The following is a 19,816-nucleotide window of genomic DNA, read 5'->3' as shown; positions in this document are numbered from 1 at the left end:
TTTAAGCATTCACTTAGTATAAATCTACTTATAGAATTAAGTTAATAAAATCAAATCTTAAAAAATGATGTTAACTTTTATGTGAACCCCATAACTACTATGGCAATATTGTAGGAGTTCCACAGAACCACCTCTCATCAAACATTCTTAAGATGTGAGCTTTTATGATGTTCTGAGCAGACACTTCTTTCCCCATATTACTAGGGTTAGTAAAAATAATTTTAAAAAAAAGCAGACTGCTAACAGTTGGGAGAGAGAAGACACAACTGTTGAAATATGTTATGTTGAAATAGGAATCAGAAAAGACTCATAGAGAGATGGGCAATAATGGAGTCTTAGGACCTTTGTTTTGTTTACTGGGTTACTGCTGAGAGGAAGCATGTGATTGTTTATTTATGACCTGGTCACCAGGAAGCCTATGGGCCAATCACTTCTTTTTCAGGTATAATTGTCAGCTAAATGCTGGGTTGGGTTTGGAGTCAGTCCTTGTGCAATCTGTTTGATAGCAGAACATATAGCATACAGAAGTCTGCTTTGTTTGCAAGTAAATAAGCTTCTTTCCACAGTAAGAATAACTTGAAGATCAGTTTAAAGCTTAAAAACAGAAAGTTTATCTGATGGTTTTGTTATACCTGCCGTGTTCCTTAAAAAAAAAAAAAAAAAAAAAAAAGACAAAACAAAAGTAGCTCTCTGGAAATGCACTTTTGGAATGCTAAATAAGCCCCGTGTTAGTTCTGTTTGACAGCCATCCTTTCACCCTGTGAAATGAAAGTTGTTGGCTCTAGAAACACGTTATGAATTGTGCTTAGGATTTCTTCTCAGCCCTTCAAGTGATGCTGGAACAGCAGCAACCTGTTTGTCTCCTTTGCATCTGGACTGTGGACTGCAGTAGCTGTTAAAAGGAAAGGCACATTTAACCAGAACAGTTTTATTTGTTTTGGGTCAGTTATAAAAGCAAGTGCTAATGTTTGCAAAATCGTTTTATGAGCAAATGGCCCTTAGGCCACTAACTATGCACTTCTCAGAAAGATGCATTAGAGCAACAAATCTATCTAGCCTGTGAAGAGTAATGTGGTACTTCAAGCATACCACAAACACATTTCAAAGCCCCAAAGCATATGCAAATTCAGGGAAATATCTACAGAGCTTTTATATGAATTAGAGACCAACAGACATCCCTTGCGCTGGTGTCACGGAGTGCAATAATATTACATAGCCACTAAGTGATACTTTTTGCCTCTATTGCTAGATGTGACCTTACTGTTCATAAATATCTCAATTTAAGATCAATGTGGAGTTTAAATAAATGAGAGCAATTGTTTCCAGTGTGGGCAGTGTACAGCCCTGATCCATTTCTCTATCCTCTGCTGGGCACTCTATGGTTTTGTCTTGACTTAAAGCATTATGGTAAGATTGCTATGAAGTCCTGATTATAGGAACATTTTTACTCTAATTAACTGTTGTGTGTCAGATTTCTGACACTGGTTGCCGCTTTTGCAGGACCAATCTGCAGTCTTGTTTTATAAAAGAAAGCAAAACATACAAGGAACATAGCCTTGGGAAATGTAACAGACTTGGGAAACATAATCCTTTTTTATTGACTCTTATTATTGATTGTTAGCAGAGGAAACCCTTTTTGCTTTGTGGAGCATTTTAAATCTTAATTCAGGTGTACAGATATAAAAATGGCTATAACAACCAACAACAAGGTGAAGTTTAAAATGAACTGAAAAAGTAATAGACTAAAAGATACTTAGGCTGTCTAAGCTTATCAACAAGATGCAATTTGACAGCACTCCATACTTCTTCTCTTTTAGCCACATAATCAATGAGCTGATAGAAACCGAGCGTGTTTATGTGGAAGAACTTCAAAGCATAATAGAGGTAAGAAAATCTGTAAATTCTTCTGACGTTTAACCTCTAAGTGATCACTGGTGTTGCACATCCTTCATGGGCTGAGCACTCTCACCTCCCACTTTGTGTTCAGAGAACACAGGTTCTCTGTCAACAAGATTGCTCAGCCTCAGACATGGAAAATAAAGGGATGTTTTGAACATCCTACCTCAGGGCCAGAGGCACTTTCTGTTACTCCAGCCCACGGAATGATGAAAGTTGCATCATTTTCAAAGTTATGGTCGGATAAATAGTTAGTAATGTGCCTTTTCACATCATCAGTAACTTTAGAAACAGCATCCTTGTTTTCCAGGGGGTCACAATCTAAGTTTCTCTGAATGTATGTTTGGAACATGATTGAGATAAAGGTAGGCCAGTGTCACAACACTGGCTCAGTCTTGTGTGTATTTGTGTGGGATCTGAAGGACTGACTGGTATCTTTTTGCAACTATGTCGTTGCTTCTTCATCCAATTTGATTTGTGGGAGCTGACAGCTCTGATGATTGATTATTCTGACTTTAAAATCTATAATCAGAATGTTTTTCTCTCAAAAATGTGTATGCAAAAAATACAACTGAGCTTCTATGAGAAACAACTGAATAACCATGTAAAATACCATAGCCTAACAAATAAATCCAAACCTTTTTGCAATGAAACAGTGTAGCAGAGAGTCAAGTGTCTATCAAACTTAGCAGTTTCCATCCCTTTTGATTAGTAGGAACATGATTTATTCTTTTCTGTTGATCCCATAATCTGTCCACTTGTGGTTAAGAATGTGTTTGCACAGCTATCAGGTGTAATAGCTCTGGAGAAAATGAGAAGCATCAGAAAATCATTAAGCAATAAAGATACTGGCACAGGGAGAAGCTGTTGTATGCTCTGCTGAGAAAAAAAGCACACATACTGTGGGGCTTTTTAGTGACTCAGATACACTCTTTTTTTCCTGGTAAAAATAACCTGGTTTTATTTTTCACTCTCCTCTGCAGGGCTATGCTTCAGAAATGGACAATCCAAGTTTATTACATCTGATTCCATCAATGCTCCAGAACAAGAAGGATATTCTATTTGGAAACCTCCCAGAAATCTATGAATTCCACAACAGGCATGTGTGAATTGCTGGTTGTCCTGAGCCCTTGCTGCTGCTGACTCTTCTACTGCCTTTTCACAGGGTGCTTTGTTACACCCATGTGTACACAGGCAGGGAAAGTCATCCTCACTTTGCCTCTGTATGTGTCCTATAAAACCCATGTGTGGAGAATACCTCTGAGATCATCAATGTCATCTATTTGTGAAAGATTATCCCTTTTGTGCATTCACTAGTGATCTCCCTTGGCATTATTAATTTTGAATGTTTCTAGCGGTAAATATTTTTTGTTCTCCCTTGATAGTCTGATAAATGTCCCTTTGCAAACCTGGTAATTCTTTTCCTAAAAGCTTAGTGCATTGACTTCCAGTGACTGCAAAAATGGAATGCAGCCCATATTTTCACTGCTCGCTGATTAAACAACTGCATTTGACAGAGCTTTTCTGTCTTTTCTTGCTGTTCTGAAACATGCTCGTAACCAAATGGGAAGTGGGTGTTTGGGCCACATATTGAAAATAAATCTGAACAGCCAGAAGAACCAGATGTATCAAATGCTTGTGAGCAGATGAAGACATGATAATATTGGTGTTTCAGGCAATCAGCTGTGAACCACATTCCAGTTTTCTTAAATATATATAATATCTTTCTTTGTGTGTCAGAATTGTTATGTTCCACATTGAATCCTTTCACTACAGGAACATAGACTTTAATCTAGAGTTACATGGAAGCTAGCATGTGTGAACAGAATGTTCCATTATTGTTTGCTTTCCTTTGTTTTTCACAGGATTTTCCTCAAAGAGTTAGAAGATTGCATTGAAAATCCTGAGCTCCTCGCCCAATGCTTTTTGAAAAGGGTAAGCAAATCCTTTTCTAAGTTTGTGTGAATATCCATGTTCTTGTCCAACAATAGTTACAGATTAACTTTTATCCTTTCACTCTGATTGCTTATGTGAATGAGGGAAACTCATATTAGCAGATATTCCCAGTGTGTATTTTGAAATCTGAGCCTTCTTACTGGCGGGAAGAGATCCGTTAGCAGTGTTTTACAAATGTATTTTAAGCTCTCATCGGAAAAAAAAAAAAAAAAGATCAAAGTGTCAACTTTCATATCAGATTAAGATATGATGCCCAGAACCTGATGTACACCTGGCACCACACTGCTGTAAATAAGCAGGAAATGATCTAACAGCATATTGCTCTGCGTGCAAATAGCACAGCCTATCTCTGTCTTCTTTTCTCTACACCATTCAGGAGACTTACTTCCCTGAAACTGATTCAGTAGAGTCTACCACCTTCCTTGTGTGGTGAATCTCTACCAGCTCCATTACTCCAAGACCAATTCTTTTACTTCTTCACGTTATTTAAAAACCAAGAGAGATTCTCCTCACTTGGATGAAGTGGTGAGAGATCAATATATGAGAAAACCCAAAGCCTTAGAGTGGTGGGTTTGGTCAGACACACGCATCTTTGCTTCCTGTAGATTTCAGTACCTAAGTTCTGCAGCTCCATCCCCTGAGAGCTCTCATCCATGCTCCCATTAGTGTGGCTGTTAGCCCTGTTTCCTGTGACCCAACAAAAGGTGTTCGTTTGTCTGGCACTCATTCAGAGGTCCCACTAATCAGAAAAACCTGATTTGATGAGTTGCTGCTGCTTTCCTGCTTAATTTTTATTGACAAGGAACTGTATGAAATACAGATGAATTTAGATGAAACCTACCTGCCCCAGTTCTCAGAGGTGTCGAGCACTGCCACAACTTTAAGATTTCAATGAGAAATGTGAATTTTTCCAAAGAACAGGCTTTACAAACAGGGTTTACAAACAAGTTATGCTGAAGGTCATCGTACCAGTGTATATGTGATTATAGTCAGCTGAACTCTTCTCTGGTTAGCCGCCAGTATTTAGCGCCTGAGTAAATGGCATTACCAAGGACTGTGTTGTTAACCTAAGATTCAGATGCTGAGCAGGAAAATATTGTGGTGAAATCATTATGCAAAGTAGGATAAACAGTCACTGAAGAATGCAGGCCATGAAGTCTATATATTGTAAATATCCCCGGACTTGGAAGGTAGAGAGAAATTCATAATGCAAAATTGATCCTATTATTCTGCAGAAAGATCAAATTCCGTGTTCCAGTTTTGCAGCTTATGACTCTGTCAGAACAGCTGCTGAGCCAATTCTCATTGTTCCACCAATATAAAATAAGCTGCAGTAAAACTTTGGGTCATGTGTCAAGTGAAAGAAAATCAGTTCTTTTGTCACATCTGCTTATCAGCCTCCATGGACTAGTCAAACAATACCAAATATATCTAGTAAGAAATTAAACCATGTATTAGTTTAAATCATGTGTTAGCTTTTTCACTATTTCAAATTTCGCGCTAACAAAGCAAAAACCTGTCTCTGGAAATGTCTCTGCTCACACAGTAGCACCTTTGATTCAAGGAATTTCCCTCATGTACTGTTTTTAGACGAAGCCACATAAACTCCAGAAAGTTGTTGTTTCTGTTGGACTGCCTTAGGAGGCACAAACAAAAGCCTGGTTGTGTGTTTGTGTTCCCCATGATTTGGCAGCTTTTTGCATCTTCCCACTGAGCAGAGGCTTCTGGCTTGCCCTGTGAGTTATGACTGCGCTTACTGTGGCATGGGGGAAACTGAAACAGATGCTCTTCAAGGAGATGTTTAGTTCTGGGAGGAAACTCACTTTGTTGCAGATTCATTTCTGTGTTTCCCCATCCTTGTACTTGTGTAACCTTCCTGCCACAACACCATGGTGAGCCTATGCTTTGAAATAGACTGATTTTTAGATTCATACTTTCTGAAGAATATTACCCTGTCTGATCGCACTTCACCTTCCAGAAGTGCTTGAAAGTGTTCCAAGAGCTGCAGTGGGATGCCCTTGTGCCTGGCTGAGTTTCCTCCATCCCCTGCCTGTCATTCCCCTGCCATGTCCACCCACATCCTCCCACCTCCACCAGTGCCACCTGGACAGCCATCACCACATAAATGAACCCTTATTCCCAGGTTTATTTCTCAGGTCCCCCCATCCTCTCAGGATGGGAGGAGCAGTGTGTGAAGTTCCCGTGTACTTCTCCTCTCAGACTTCTCTTCTGGAACACAGCAGCAAAATCAGGTGCAAGATGAGCCAGAAACTACACCCTTATCCCCCTTTACACTTTGCCTGTCCTTGTCAGGATATGATCATGAAGTGAACGTTCTAGTCCTTACACCACTATAAAAATTAAAGCTGGATCTGCCTGAGCTGGTGTCACTGATACGTGCAGTGGTGAACTGTGTTGACATAGGACAGTTCCACTGTGGCAAGTTACTCATGAATTGTTTATCATTTTATCTTTTCTTTATATTGAACAGATACTCATCTTTTGCCCCCCCTTCTGAGCATCACTGCTTCTGTTCTTGCCCAGTCCAATTATATTTCTGTGCACCAGGAACAGATTGTAATGCTTGATTACACTTTCTGATTATTTTACTTTTCTGAATTTTACTCCCTGCTAACTTCCATCCAAGGCAACATGTGCAGACAATCCTATTTAGATGAATAAAACTCTATGTTTCTTTTGAAACAGCACCATTCGTGTTCTACAGAGAGCAATGGAGCTTTTTTTATGGCATAATCCTCGACACAGTGAGGTGTTGCACAGCCCTGCTTTCGTCTGATTCATCAAGGTGACGTCAACATGAGACTATAGAGGAAGACAGATACCAGTTTCTTCTAGTAGCTCTATCCAAAAGAAAACGTTTTCCCTGTACCAAGAGTAGGCAGGCACTGTTCAGCGCTGAAAGCACAGAGGAGTGAACCAGAAATACCCTTCCTTTGTTTTTGGCACTGTCTTTGACTCACCAAAGTCATGTCCACCTGGGTGAGTGCAGACAGAAAGGTTCCAAACTGTTCACACACAGGCAGTCTTGCTAAGGAATCTGTACGGTACTGCTCTGCAGTGGCATGGCTGTAGGACTTCTGAGCAACTGGACTTGTGGTTAGCGAGCTAAGAAACTGGCAGAGGAACACCTGCCTCTGCCCAACCATATAGCCTAAAGACCTTGAAATCTCTTTAGGTTTTTACTGAGATTCCCTTTGTCTTCACTGAGGTCAATGAGATTTTGTTATGGACTAAAGTGGGAGCACCTGGAGAGTAGTCAGAGGACAGATCAAGTGGATCTACTGCTTCTAATCTGGATAGGACAGAGTTTAAGTGGTTTTTCCTGTCTGGCCTGTAGCATCAAAATTACTACTTACTGGTCTGTGCCAGTAGCATTAATAAAAATCTTATTTATTTATTTATTGTTTTCAAATAACCTACTTCCCTCTCTGAAAGATAACAGTTTTGCAATTAGGTTATGTGTCTTTTAATCTAGTGCCTGCTTGATTAGTGCAAAAAGTGAGAAAACATCATCTTCTGGTTTATGTAACTTCACAACATTAAAGTGCAGGTTTGGTAGCTTCAGTATATTTTTACATATAGACTTATGACCATGAATTCATTACTTCTATGTGTTAGGATGGAAAGTAAGAAAAAGTCTGATTCATGGCAGATGCTCTATTGATTATTTATTACTTTAAGCTCTCCTTTTCTTGCAGAAAGAGGACCTCCAAATATATGAAAAATACTGTCAGAACAAGCCAAGGTCTGAAGCTCTCTGGAGACAGTGTGGAGACAGCATCTTTTTTCAGGTGGAATTACACTGCAGACTAGCAGCGGGAGACCATCAAAACTTGTTTTTTTTTTTCCTCTGCTTTAGAAAATTTACAGAAAAATGCAGACTTTTCTTGTGCTTCTTATACTGATGGCAGGTGCTCAGTATGTGTCAATGTGCTCTCTATAGGAGATTAGATAGATAGAATAGTTCCTGGACAGGAGGAACTTCAGGCTACAGCAAAGCCAAACAATTTCTGGCTTCTCTGCAAACCCCAGATGATTACATTCTCATTAGCAGGGCATGCCAGATTTCAACACTAAGTTGAACCTCTGATTAGTTCTGTTTTGATATATTTTCATTTTGTGGCGTAAGTAACCTGGAAAATCCTATGCAGACAGAGCAAATTTCTCTCACAATTAGGAGACATACCACCTTCAGATTACCAAATGATAATGATCTTGGTGTCTTGCCTGTGTTTCAAGAAACAATATTTTTCCTCTTTGTTGTCTCCTGCAGGAATGTCAGCGTAAATTGGATCATAAGCTCTCGCTAGATGCGTATCTTTTAAAGCCGGTCCAGAGAATCACCAAGTACCAGCTGCTATTAAAGGTAACTTTTCCATGATGATGCAAAGGATTCCAATGCATAGCTTGTTTTACTTATAGAATTGCTTATCGGGATTATTTTCTGGAGGACTGACTGGAAAGTCAGTCGAGCAGGACACAGGCAATGGCCGCAAGTTGTATCAGAGGAGGTTTAGGTTGGACATAAGGAAGAACTTTTTCTCTCAAAGGGTGGTCAGGCACTGCAATGGCTGCCCAGGGAGGTGGTGGAGTCGCCGTCCCTGGCAGTGTTCAAGAGGCGTCTGGATGACGTGCTGCGTGATGTGGATTAGTACTAGTGGTGGCAATGGTGATGAGGAGACGGTTGGACTGGATGATCTTATAGGTCATTTCCAACCTTGTGATTCTATGATTCTATGATTCTATGAAATCATCTCTTACTTCACCAACAAATACTTTTTAATGCAAAATAGCAACAGAGTCAAAAAAGGACTACTGTTTCAGGATAAGTATTGCTGGGGGAAAACAAAATAGAGTATTTTATGTAGCAGATATTTTATTGTTTTACTTACCTTTAATCAGAAATTGAAATTGTTTTTATTTGCTCAGTGTGGCTTTACAGTTTAAAAACAGGAATTGATATTCTCTATCCCATCTCTGGCATCCATCCTCATTTAACAGAACTCTTTCAGCTCTCTGAACCAACTTATGGTAGTTGTGACCCAAACCTTTCAGAAGGAGCCACTCCTACATTTAAAGCCCCAACTAAGAATAAATTGTCCACAATTTTTCTACAGGATGAGTATAGGAGCTTCCCTTTTGATTGGTTGGAGCTATAAGACCACTGTCTGTGCTTGAAATTCTGGTCAAATTGGGTCAGTTTAAGCTATGTGAGGATCTGGATGGTCATTCGCCTCTGCAGTAGTTTTGTGACCTCTTACTGGATAACTATAGAAACCAAAAATTGAAGGACGTTGTTAAAAAGCATGCAGCTTCACTGAATCCAGTACAATTGTATCAACTTAATCCAGAAATAAATTTGGTTCAATTTCTTGAAACTGTTCTGGGAGAGAGGAGAAAATGTCGAAGTGTTCAGAAGAGCAAGAGTAAACCAGATTATATTTTTAATTTGAAAAATGCCTGTAAATGTAACAAGATCAAGGAGCAAAATTCTCCAGCAAAACAGGTAGCAGCTATTAGGGTTGAGGCTGGTCAGACCAGTTTTATACTTGGCAAAACATTGGCAAGAACGTTTATTTTGTCAAGGATTATGAGATCTATGAAGATGGTGCACTGTATCTCTGGTAGCAGGAGTTTTTACGGGTATAGGAAAACAGGAGTCTGAAGAATTGGTCACAAAGAAGTGCCTTAGTGGCGTGCCTTGACGCTCTGTGATCAGACTAGTTTTAAATTCTGGGTCACAGTTATGAAACCAGAGGGCTGCAAGTCAGTATAGCTAATGTTAAAAAGCACCAGTCCCACTATACAGAGAGCAGGGATCCATAGTGGAAACTGTGCAACAGGTAACATAAGAATGCATCCTGCTTCTAGCCTCTAGGACCTGGTTACCTCAGTATTTGAGGACAGAATCCTGCCATTTGGGATCTTCCAACTGCTTTGAGATTCGTGTCTACTCACAACTGTATGAACTATATGTGGATTTGTATCTATTAAACATTTTTCCCCTAGATGCTTTTAGCAAGGGCATAAAGTCTGATTCTGATCTCAAGTGGACACTCATTGCCAAGAACTACTTTCTACAAAATAAAGTAAAAAAACCCGAAAACATAACAACAAATATCTGTGCATCTGAGTGAAATCCTAGGCTTCTCTACAGGCAGAAGTGCAAGAGGCAAGGCAGTTTATACAATTTAAAAACAGAAGATTTTTGTGTCTTTCATGAATTGCATAGGTTGTAACTGTTGGTTCAAGTAGTTCATAATTAGAACTAGAACTTTTCAAGCAAATAACACACATAGAAATAAGAGAACCTTGTAAGGAGCTCTACTGGGCTAAGTAAGGTGTTGGCCTTAAATATTTGGGGCTTTCAATAAGATCTCTCTATATGAAGTAATCACAACAATTGATCCCTTAAAAAGTTTGATTTTTTAGTTTCTTTGCTTTGGGCACATGCTTGTCAAGGATTTTGTGTCTTGTTTTTAATGCGGAGATGGGAAGATGGAATGACCTTATTTCAAGCAGAATTCAATGTTTAATAATTTTTATTTGCTAAGTACCAACATCATTCTTCAAAATGACTATCCCTTAAAAAAGGTTTTCACATTTGCAAATGCAGATCTGTAATCTGTAGTGGAGAAGCGTAGAGAATAAGAGATGGGAAGGATTTGTAGTAATTTGTGTTACTTCCTCCCAAAAAATTAACATCTGAAAAACTTGTTTTATAGATCAAAAAATCTTCACTTAATGTAGAGAAGAAAGATTTGTGAGATAATCTGACCGTGGTCTAAACATCTATCCAGGAATTGATTGTTTTTTCCATGCAGAATTTCTTTATTTATCAGATAAGAGCTTACTAAGACCTTTTGATTGGAACCTCAAGCCTTACAAGATCAAACTAGAAATTAATTAATATTTTCAGTAGTGGGGATACAAATCGGAACAAATTCTCCAGGAAAATTGTGAATTCTGTAATACCAGAAATCATTATACTAAGATTGAGTTTCTTTTCTAGCAGGTATGAAGTAAAAAAAAAAAAAAAAAAAGAAGTAGTTTTGTGATACATGAAAGATGATTGTAACTGTGTAAAAATGCTCCTATCCCATCTTAAATAAACCCATAAAACTTGAACATGTGAAGAATTTCAAAGTATTCATCCTCAGTGACAATCCTGGTGAATGTTCTGTTTTTATTTTATCCTGTATTTCTGCTGCACAGATTTCAGAGAGGACTGGGTTGTGTTGGCTTCTGATATAAGAAATTTTCAAATACTTTTCTCATCATTGTTTCATCAGGAAATGCTGAAATGCAGCAAGAATTCAGAGGGTACTGCTGAACTGGAAGAGGCCTTGGCCACAGTGCTTGATATCATCAAATCCGTAAATGACTCCATGCACCAGATCGCAATCACAGGATACGAGGTATTATTTGTTGTTGCCCTTACTGTTGTCTTGACTCATACAATGTTCTTTATCATCACGGATCACCCTGTGCCCATGGCTGGTACACTTTGAAGGTGCCTAAGTCACATTCTTGAAGGATGCTCTTCAGTGGCATGTTGTAGTTATCTAGAAGACTTGACAACATATGTGGGTGTGGGTGGTGAATGTGGGAAGGAAATGGGACAAATGCAATCCTTGAGTAATCACAGACAAAACTCATTTGTAAGTGAGAGGCAGCAAAAATGAGTGACGTAACTTAAGAAATCTGCTGAAGCTGTCTGCGACCCCAGTGCAACTCAAGCATTTCCAAATCTTTTGCTCTTAAGGAAGAATATTTGGATTCGCTTTGAAGTGGGTAATAAAACCCACCCCAGTGACTGGCAAACTTATTATCTGAGATGTGAAATAACAGCTACAGTACAAATAAGGCCACGAATGTATATATATATCTACTGAAGCTCCACTGAAGTCATATGACTTACAAGATCTAGTACAGAACATGAACCCTTCAGTGAGAAGTGGAAATGACTAATGTAAAAAGGAGAAGCATGTCTGATGACATGAGGCCTGAGGGTGATGTGATTGCCCATTCTGAAATAGCTATAGGGTGAAAAAGGAAAAAATGTAAGGTTCAAAGAATTATTTTATCAGAGAAATAACCTGAGCACCAGAAGAACAGTGCAGAATGTGACTTCCAGAAAAAGTGCTGGGGTCTGCACTGTGTCTAAGTGGAAAGAGCAAACTTTATTTTGCAGGATGGAAAGGCTTCAGAAGTTCTGATTTCTACATTTATCTCTTTCTTTTCAAGTGCATCTCCATCTGATAGCTGAGGAAACTATGCCTGTTGTGCCAGCATTATTTTATAAATGAATTTAAATGCGTGCCTAACTATGTATCATGGACCCACCATTTCTTCTCCTCATTCCATCTGTCCTTGGTGCTCGGCTGTGATGGCCAAATAAGCACCTCCCATTGCTCACAAAGCCACACCCCTTTTGAGACTTTTTCTCATGCAGACATGGTAGAAATACTTGCCAAAAACACCTTCAGAGACAGATACTGTGCCAGTGGAAAGGCAGGTTTTGTGGCAGCTGATGAGTGCTCCTAATTGCATAGGCAATTCTAGTTTCATGGAGCTGTGTACGTACAGGCTCGAGGAGTTGAACTCGTGTTTAACGTTGCTGTTTTGTTTTTTGTTTGGTTGTTTTTAATGTTTTTATTTTGTTTGTTTTTAGCCAAGCCACAAAAAAGCAGAGTAAAGGACTTGGAAAGTGGAACATTCTGAGATGTTTCCTACAATCATCCTAACTTTTATATACAGTGTGGCCTGGATAGTTTGTCCGTTGGCTATGCAGCACATTAGCCATTCATACATATCTCCCATCTTTCATAAGCATGAGATCCAATGTATTGTTCTAACAGCAAATAATTGTATCTGAGATAAGGTTAAAATCATTCACCTTAAACAAACTTTCTTTGGGACAAATTATCACAGTCTACTAGCACAAGTTATCAGACATAGTGTGCTTCTGTACTTCTGTCCACACTGAAGACACAGCCCAGGAGTTTCAGGCTGATGTTCAAAGTCTTCTGCAAAGTCTTGCTGCAAACTGCCATCTCCATCCATCTAATGGATGAGAGTCCTAATAACATGCCTATGTGGAGTAGAACAGTACCTAAACATACCCTTATTTTGCAGTTAGATCTAAGGTAGAGTAGTGAGTGAGGAGACCAATTTGCAATCTGTGCTTTAAGAAATCATTCCCACTCAGAGCCATCATCTGCCCTCATAATCGATAGAACATAGCAATGTTGAAAACGTGTCTTTTGATAATGAACTGAGCTTATTCTCTAAAATTATTATGCAAAGTACTGCCAGTTAAACTTGCCACTAGCATCATTATGCTCATCATTACTCACTAAGCACATTACTAGGTGGATGTAGCCATGTCCTCTGTATCCACATGTTACTACACTCTGTAACACTGTAATACACTGTGAGTGCAGCTCATAGTGCCAGACAATTTGGCTCTGGATATGTACCATATCCACACATTATTACACTCTTTAGTACTGAACTGAGCTGTAAATGTTTTGTTGGTGGAATCTGAGCCAAATGTCATTTATATCCATTGAAGTATTTGCCCATCAGTGGTCCTCACGTAAGGTCTTTAACTCAGAAAGGTCTGTTTCCTGTTTAGATTCATTCTCCCTCAGATACTTTTATGCATCTCTGGTGCATTTGCTCTCTCTTTGCCCAAGGCTGTACAGCACTGCATAGTTTACAGATGGTGAGCTGAGAAGCTATTGACAAAATGCTGTTTTGCAATGGGAGAGAATTACACACCTCATAACTCTAGGCACCAGTCTGTGTCTTCAGACATCTAAGTGTCTTTCAAGGTCCTGCTCAGGGATGAATACATGAGAAGATCATAGCAGAGAAGAAACTGAACAGAGAATCTTTTGGAGCCAAAGCTTTTGCTTGCATACCTTCACTAGCTTTTCATAATGCCTTGGAGTCGGGAGCACTGAAACTCAGTTCTTGTCAGAAAAGCTTGCTGCTTGTGTGATCATCAGAGGGGACAGCTAATGTACATGATGTAAATATGGTACTGACTCTAACTATTAATTGGGAGGCAAAGTGGGAATTATGGACATGGAAAGCAATGTGTTAAACATAGTAGGAAGATAACACAGGTTTAGCAAGGTATGAGTAGGTGGACTTGCAGATGTAACATGTCTGCCCTCTGATAGAAGGGATGCCTGGGCAAATGCCTCTGCCCAGATGAGGGCTCTGTGCCTGTGATTAACCAAGTTTGGACATAATGTATGTTCTCTCTTTTCCTTGCCTGCTAGGGGGACGTAAGTGAGCTTGGTAAGCTGTTGATGCAAGGTTCCTTCAACGTGTGGACTGACCACAAGAAGGGTCACAACAAGGTGAAGGACTTGGCAAGATTCAAACCAATGCAGCGACACCTCTTTCTCTACACAAAGATGCTGCTTTTTTGCAAGAAACGAGAGGAGAACACTGATGGTCATGAGAAGACAGCTTCATACAGCTTTAAAAATTCATTAAAGGTAAAAAATGTGGTCATGGGAAAGGAGGAAGAAATAAATTTTTTGTTCCAACAATACAGGAGACCTGGAGTTATCTTGCAACACTGAGTAAATGGAAGCTCCCATTTTAGTTTTGGTTTGGAGACAGACCCAGTCATATGTGCTGTGACTCCAGGTGTGAACCTTAGTTTTGCAACTCAATACAGCCTTTTAAAAATGCATCTTGGGGGAGACTGAACTTAAAGACTACTTACATTTTCCCAAGTGCAGCTTCTCATTTTCTATTTTGAAACAGATGAGCACAGTGGGCATCACAGAAAATGTAAAAGGAGATAACAAGAAGTTTGAGATCTGGTATAATGGTAGAGAAGAAGTCTATATCATCCAGGTAACAACAATCCTTTATTTCTGAGAACTATACTTCCTTTGAATTGAATATTTTTAACAAAGTTTTCAGTTTCATGAATTTCACTGTCCTGTACAGTCATGAAATAACAATTGAAATCTTCACTGTTGTGTTGGCTCTAAAATTACCGATATATCATTGTATATTTTGTATATGCCAATATATCATGTGAACTTGGGCAGAAAAGAAAGCAAAGTAGTGGAAAATTACTTGGAAGATTGGACAGAAAGGCAAGGACTTGGACCTTAGATTCATGGTAACCTTTCCATCTTGAAAAGTATCCCTTCTTTTGATCTGAAAATCCAGCCATGGAATTTCATTCTTATGTGAAACTGAGAGCAAACATACGTTAGGATATCCAAGGGGTTGGTAGCATGCTTTGATCTGCTTTGCCTTTTCCTCTTGTGTCCTCAGGCATCTTCTGTTGAGCTGAAAAACACCTGGATTTCTGAGATACGCAAAGTTCTAACAGGACAACTGGAAGCATGTAGAGGTAAGACACAGTGTGATCTGATGATGTTGGTTCTTCCTGTAGCTGTGTATGACAACATGGAACTGGGATGACTTATAATGTCATTCATGACTAGCAATGAAACCAGCAAGAACTGAGCTTCTATGCAAGAGGACGAGTTGGATTGCATGAATAATTATTCCATTCACAATTAGTCTGAGGAATGTGATTTTCCTCTGTCCTCCCTCTCAAGCATAATGCTAGAGACATTCATTTTTATCAGCACATCAGGAGATGTGGGCCCAGACTTCGCTCCGTGCCTTCTTACAAGACTGACATGAAAGATCTCTCCATACACGGATGAGTGCACACAACAACTGCTTTTCTCTGTCTCATACTTTATTTTACTTCGTGGTTTTGGGTTGATTGTTGTGGGGGTTTTTTTGTTTGTTTTGTTTTGGTGGATAGGCAGTTTTAAATCTGGTCACGTTCGTTATGTTTTGACATCTCTAGATGTGATTGTCAGTCATCTCTTCCATCTTCTCATCATAGTGACCTTCCTCTAAAATGTGATTCATGATATTTCCCTCTCTCACTGAGATGTCACTGTAAAGCTGTTTGGTGACATGCTCAACACGTGAATGGTTGAGGCCTTGTAAGTACCTAAAACAATGACAGACATTCTATTAAGCCTAAGACAGCCAAAATTCAGTTTGGTTATTCTAGATAGTAAGAGAACATAGCAATGAAAACCACCTGAGATACTACTGTTTTTATGAACAATAATGTACTTTGTCCTAAAATCCATTTTGCATGTTCTCCTAAGGACAAAAAAGCATGGCTGTGTTCATTACAGACTCTTCTTGTGTCCCAGCATTGTTTCTTGCTTTGACCTGTCATTTTCTGCTTCTGTCATACACAGTATTTAAAGCAATGCCAGCAAAGCATCTCCTCCCACATCCTTAAGATTCCTAAGCAGATTTTGTCCTAGGCGGAAACCTGTGCATGTGCTTTAACTTTAGAGGTCACCTTTATCTTAATTGTCTGTTTCATAAATACAAGTTCTTGCAGTCTCCTTAAGTGGATAGAAACAACTATGCATGTGAGCTTCAGCAACGTAATGGAAGCCATCACGACATATGTACACATAAATAAACACTTTGCACTCAGATCTTTTGTTTCTATCCTTATAGTCATCCTTTCTCTTTTTCATTCTGAATTTCACTGCAGTCAGTTCAGCAGAACTGCTGAGGAAAGAAATCAAGATTCTTATCAGCCTTATTTCAGGACTTGATCTCTTGATGTCTACTGTTATTTCTCATATTTACTTCTGAAGTATAAAGGGTGACTTGACTTGGGCTTCTACAGAACAGAAAAATACTTTATGGAGAAAATATTTTGATATTCTATACTGTTTTGTCTCAAGATCACAGAATCTTAAAATAATTCAGGTTTCAAGATATTTCAGGAGATCACACTCCACTATCCTTCCCAAAGCAGAGTCAGTTATTTGTCAAACCAGGTTGCCCAAGATTACATCCAGTCTGGTCTTGAGAACCTCCAAGTTTACTTCAAGTAAGGTCAAAATTTCCTTCATTGTGAATCCAAGAGATCAGCAATCACAGGGCAGAAATGGTACCTTACGTACTGTTGCAGCCTTGCCTTTTCTGAAATTATCACATGATGAAAGCCCTTACTCCAATACTGAGAGCAGGAAGAAAATGCCCTTTCCAGTAGTATTAAGCAATTGCTTCTATTTCCAATGACTTATGAAAGAAGAGGCTGTAATTCCTTGCTTAATCCAAGACTGGATATTTTTCCAACTGTGCACTGTAACAAGAACGAAGAAGGAAATGTTTGTCTGAGCTGTTTTTAATGACTGTTGTTAAGAATTGCACAGAGGGTTGGAATGTTGGAAGGAACCAGCTGAGATATTTAAGTGAGCAAAGGGCAAAGGAGGTGTACAAAGGTATGTAATAAACAATTTAACATATGGGTAATTAGTGTCCAAACATTTAGTACGTGTCCTCTACAGAGTTCTGCAGTGAGATAGAGTGCTAGCAAGGCTTTGGGCAACACCTTGCTGCATAGATCCCCATGTATATAATTGGCTCTTCTGCAGGCAAAGGAATTAAGGATGCAGCTCAAGAGGTTGTGAGGCTGTGAATCAGTTGCCAAAACCAGGAATAGCTACTTCTGACTTCCTGCCCTAAGTTCTCCTTTCTCCCAGCACTGCCACCCACAAAAGATTTTGTGAAGATTAATCTTTCAGTATTGCTCTTCCCCTTTCTCTACTTTAATCTCATTGACAGGAGCTTCTTCTTCTTCCAAAGTAGCCTCAGTATCTCAGCAACCTGAGACTTTGAGGGCAGTTCTTTGCATTCACTCTTCACTTGTCAGTGTCTGACTTTCCTGGCCATGAAAAACAGCTCATCAGCATCTGTCTTCCCTCCCCACATCTCCCCTTATCTCTTCCTTCCCTTTTTTTCTTTCTCATATTTTACACAATCCAGGAAGCAGCTTATACAATTTGGATCAATTTCTTTTTCCTTTTTCTATAACAGAAGCAAGTCAACTACACCAAAGAATCACTGAAAGTGTGTACCATGCACCAATGAATTCCTCCAATATAGCCAGGTAAGTCTTCTCAGTGCATAAATTCTTAGTGTTCTATGTCTAGCTTCTGGAGTATGAACTTATTAAATTGCCTCCATGTTGTATAAAGCCATGTAAATGCAGATAAAAGTTTTGCTCATGGGGAAACTCAGAATCTCAATGCAGAATTCATTTAAAAATCATCATTTGAATTTTCCAAAGAACCATGTGCTCCCTGGAACATTTCCTGGATGTTAGATGGAGCTGTCAGCACATCTTTGTAATGCTGCAATTGCTGGCAAATTTGCTAAGTGAGTTGGCACGACATACCACTGTAAAGTTTTCTTTGTGTTTGCAGGACTAACTAAACCAAGATATCCCTGGTAAACATAGCCAGCCTTTGAGAGCTATGCAGCTCAATGCAAGAAAAATTAAACACATGTAGTGCTGCTAATCCTGCATTGTATTTTCTCTTGGATTGGTTATATTTCAGGTTTAAAGCCTAAGCTGAAGAGGTTTAAGGTGAAAATCTTTCAGCAAAACCACCTTGGAGACAGAAGGAGATAATTGTTCAAAAATATTTCAGATCAATTCTTCTCACAAAGCTTTTAAAGTGAGAATTTTCAAAGCAGAAATTATAGGCAAAATATAACAGCAGGAAATTAATCAACTCCAGGAAGAAAGAATATATATTTATCCTAGAAAGGATTAAATCAAAAGAAAAAATTAGTGCTTGTCCATGCTCTACTGACTACCATAGAGAAGAGAGCTTAGATGCTTCCACTCCTAATGCTGGGTTATTATAGGAGGCAAGAAAACATGGTATGTCTTCATGACAGAACAAGACACTGAGCTTTCATAAGTGGAACAAAGTACGGACTCTCAGTGGCTCTTGTAAACCAAGGCCACTTTGATCCTCTGTAATATGTCTCAGAGAGCAAGGACAGAGGAATTGCAGCATGAGACACCTCTGCAGTGACCAGTGAGAAACAGTGGATCCAGAATTCCTCAGACTGCGGAGCCCTGCCTGCAGCCAGGTTTGGGATGCTGGGCAGCAGCAAGAAGTGAGAGGAGGAAGTTAGACTTTGTGACATGTGCACAGTCTGTTTATGAATGAGATGACTAAGCAGCCCCAGTTGTGAAAGATGCTGTTATTAAGCCAGGAGTAGACAGTATTAGCCAAAGAGCAGCCAGCGTAATCAGTACTCTGCCAGCAGCTGGAAGTTAATTACTGAGATATTTCTAACTGTTGCAATGCCCTCTCCTGGGTTGCCCTTCTGTAAAATGATTATTGCTTATTGGGAATTGCCAAACCTGTACTGTGACTCTGAGGAAATCTGTTTGCAGAAAACCTCCACCTCCCCAAGCCATATCCATTCACAGTTCCCTTTACTTGTTTGCAAGCCAACACAGTACTTAGGGCTGCAATTCCACGAGCTAAGGACTGGAGCTGAGATGTCTGCAACATAAACACTCACAGTTGATGCATTTAATACAGGTGATGGTTGAATGTCCCCAAATCCTGTTCAATCTATGTAAATTCTCTCTCTGTAGGTTCTTCCTGAAAGTTTCATTGTTTAATCCTAAAATGAGATGTCCTGTGGTATCTGTTGCTGCTGATATCTCTCTGAAAGGGTGGTTGCTGCATTTCACTGATAATGAACTGATCCCTTAGCATTGTTTCCTAATCTACTGAAACATATGCAGTTTAAAGAGACTATTTTTTTAATTGTTTAATTGTCTACCTTTTTGGAAATGACAGATTCAGTCATACATCCATGTAAAAACATCCTGTGCACAAAGATATATACAGATACTCGTAATTCTACTGCAGATGCTGTTTCAGAGAAGTGGGTCTGTGAACAGAAGCTGGGGGGTCTAGGAGCCAGTGGAATCCATATGCTCGTCTACATGTGCTATGACCTCTGTGTGACCACTCAGCACTCACTTCTTTCCTGGAATCAAGTACAGTCATGCTTTAAAGAATGGAGAACT

General features: G+C 39.3%; 1 protein-coding gene across 1 annotated transcript in view; it reads left to right on the top strand.

The window, feature by feature from the left end:
* The window catches only part of MCF2L2 (MCF.2 cell line derived transforming sequence-like 2), a 106,816-nt gene that overhangs the window by 69,251 nt on the left and 17,749 nt on the right, over positions 1–19,816 (top strand). Inside the window, exons 16-25 of the mRNA XM_042881218.1 lie at positions 1,818–1,884; positions 2,880–2,995; positions 3,762–3,831; positions 7,572–7,664; positions 8,147–8,239; positions 11,166–11,291; positions 14,169–14,390; positions 14,665–14,757; positions 15,190–15,268; positions 17,791–17,863. Of these exons, the coding sequence (XP_042737152.1) occupies positions 1,818–1,884; positions 2,880–2,995; positions 3,762–3,831; positions 7,572–7,664; positions 8,147–8,239; positions 11,166–11,291; positions 14,169–14,390; positions 14,665–14,757; positions 15,190–15,268; positions 17,791–17,863 (1,032 nt within the window). The remainder of the gene's footprint in view (positions 1–1,817; positions 1,885–2,879; positions 2,996–3,761; positions 3,832–7,571; positions 7,665–8,146; positions 8,240–11,165; positions 11,292–14,168; positions 14,391–14,664; positions 14,758–15,189; positions 15,269–17,790; positions 17,864–19,816) is intronic.

The sequence above is a fragment of the Lagopus leucura genome, unplaced genomic scaffold (assembly GCF_019238085.1).
Source record: "Lagopus leucura isolate 7727_CA_CO unplaced genomic scaffold, USGS_WTPT01 Super-Scaffold_100029, whole genome shotgun sequence".
NCBI classification, from domain to species: domain Eukaryota; kingdom Metazoa; phylum Chordata; class Aves; order Galliformes; family Phasianidae; genus Lagopus; species Lagopus leucura.
Note: the sequence above shows the minus strand (reverse complement) of the source record. Positions and strands in the feature narration are given on the sequence as shown.